At 47.3% G+C, this 1648-nt stretch overlaps 1 protein-coding gene across 1 annotated transcript; it reads right to left on the reverse strand.

Annotated features, from left to right (window-relative positions):
• Positions 1-786: 786 nt before the first annotated feature.
• On the reverse strand, positions 787-1274 carry LOC127315226 (germin-like protein 1-1). The gene has a single exon (XM_051345731.2). It carries the CDS (start codon positions 1272-1274, stop codon positions 834-836), a length of 441 nt encoding a protein of 146 aa, XP_051201691.1. The 3' UTR covers positions 787-833.
• Between the last annotated feature and the right edge of the window lie 374 nt (positions 1275-1648).

Consider the following 1648-nt stretch of genomic DNA (forward strand, 5'->3'; position numbering starts at 1 on the left):
ATGATCGCGCGCCCAGTACTTTGATTGCAGATACTCTAATCGCGACGATTTCGGCGGGAACGATCTTTTTGAGTGGAAACTATTTGAATTTCTGTTTGGAGACTGCGTTTAGGGACGCGACTGGGGAGCGATGTACCCAAACGCGGCACGAACAAAACATGTCCCCAAACGCTATTGCTCTTAGTAGTGGCGCATAAGGTGAAGAGTGCGCCACCACTACAGATCTGGTAGTTCGTGAGGCGACGACAGAAACAGAAATTCATTAGCATATGATTTGACACAACTAGCGAAGGGCGGAATCACTCGTAGTCAGGAATGTTTGTGTTGTACTTCGCAAGTATAGATGTGCATCCTTCAACGATGAACCTGAGGTTATCCTCTTTTCTAAATCTTAAGTAAGGAAGGAAATAAGCGTTAAATAACTGCAGCCAAACGCGAGCAGGTTTGTTGTTGCTACAGCTTAGTTTACGAGAGAAAGAAGCTTGGCAAATCTAGTGGGTTATCTATAGGTCCGTTGACAAAGCCAGAAAACTAGTGTGACATAAATAAGGAATGATTCGCAAAAAGAAAAAGCAATGTGTAGCATACGTATCAAGAAATCATATGCAAGCTGATGAAACGTACACTACGCAAAACAAAATCAGGTTTTATTATTTCGTAGACAAAGGAATGAGACGTACATATGAAGAAATCAACACCACGCGTCCACGCTACAGCTCACTTGAGTTGGGCATCATTTATTCAGTTACCAACACACGATTCTTCCCATCGAAAAAAGAACACCATTTCAGAAACTAATGCAGCGTCTGACGGACGGAGGCGCCGGCCCGCCCCTACTTGAACTTGGCCTTGACAGCGTCGATGTCTTCGTTGCCGACCCGGAATGCCTTGGCCAGCACGTCGCTGGGCACCGGCGGCGTGGCGGCGAAGAGAGTGTTGGCGATGACCTGCGTGCCCTGGAGCTGGCTGTTGAAGGCGGCAATGACGGAGGCAGGGCCGTGCCCCCGTTCTGCTGGAAGTGCACGAGCCCGTGCGAGCGGGAAGACGAACACCTCCCCGACGGTGACGGTCTTGGCGAAAAGCTTGTTGGCCGTGGTGATAAAGCCCACCTCGAGGACGCCGTGGGTGACGTAGATGATCTCGGTGGCGCGCGGGTGGGTGTGCGGCAGGTTCTGCCCTCCCGGCGAGTAGTCGATGCGCGCCATGGAGACCCGCAGCGTGTTCGCCCCCGGGAATGACCGGAACTGGTTCCGCGCTTGTTTTGTTTGGCCCATGTTGGCCCGTCACGCGGTGCTCCCTTGGGCCTGTTTCTAGGGAACTGCTATAAGCCGACCTGGTCGACGCGTGCGGGGTGCCGCACACCCCAGCGACCAGGTCGGGTGGTTTGGGCCGCGGCCCATTAGCTCAGGTTCGATTTTTTTCTTTTTTTCTTCTTCTATTTCTTCTGTTTTTTCTGTTATTAATATTTTTCTTTTTCAAAATCTAATTTTTTTATGAAATTAGTTTTCTTTTTTTTGCGGGTATATGAAATTAGTTTTCAAGATTTGTTCAAAATATGAACATTTTTAAATTCAATAGTTTTAAAATTTGAAAGATTTTATATTTTGAATATTTTTAAAAATTATTTTTTTAAATATTTGAACATTTT

Source organism: Lolium perenne, chromosome 7 (assembly GCF_019359855.2).
Source record: "Lolium perenne isolate Kyuss_39 chromosome 7, Kyuss_2.0, whole genome shotgun sequence".
Classification (NCBI taxonomy): domain Eukaryota; kingdom Viridiplantae; phylum Streptophyta; class Magnoliopsida; order Poales; family Poaceae; genus Lolium; species Lolium perenne.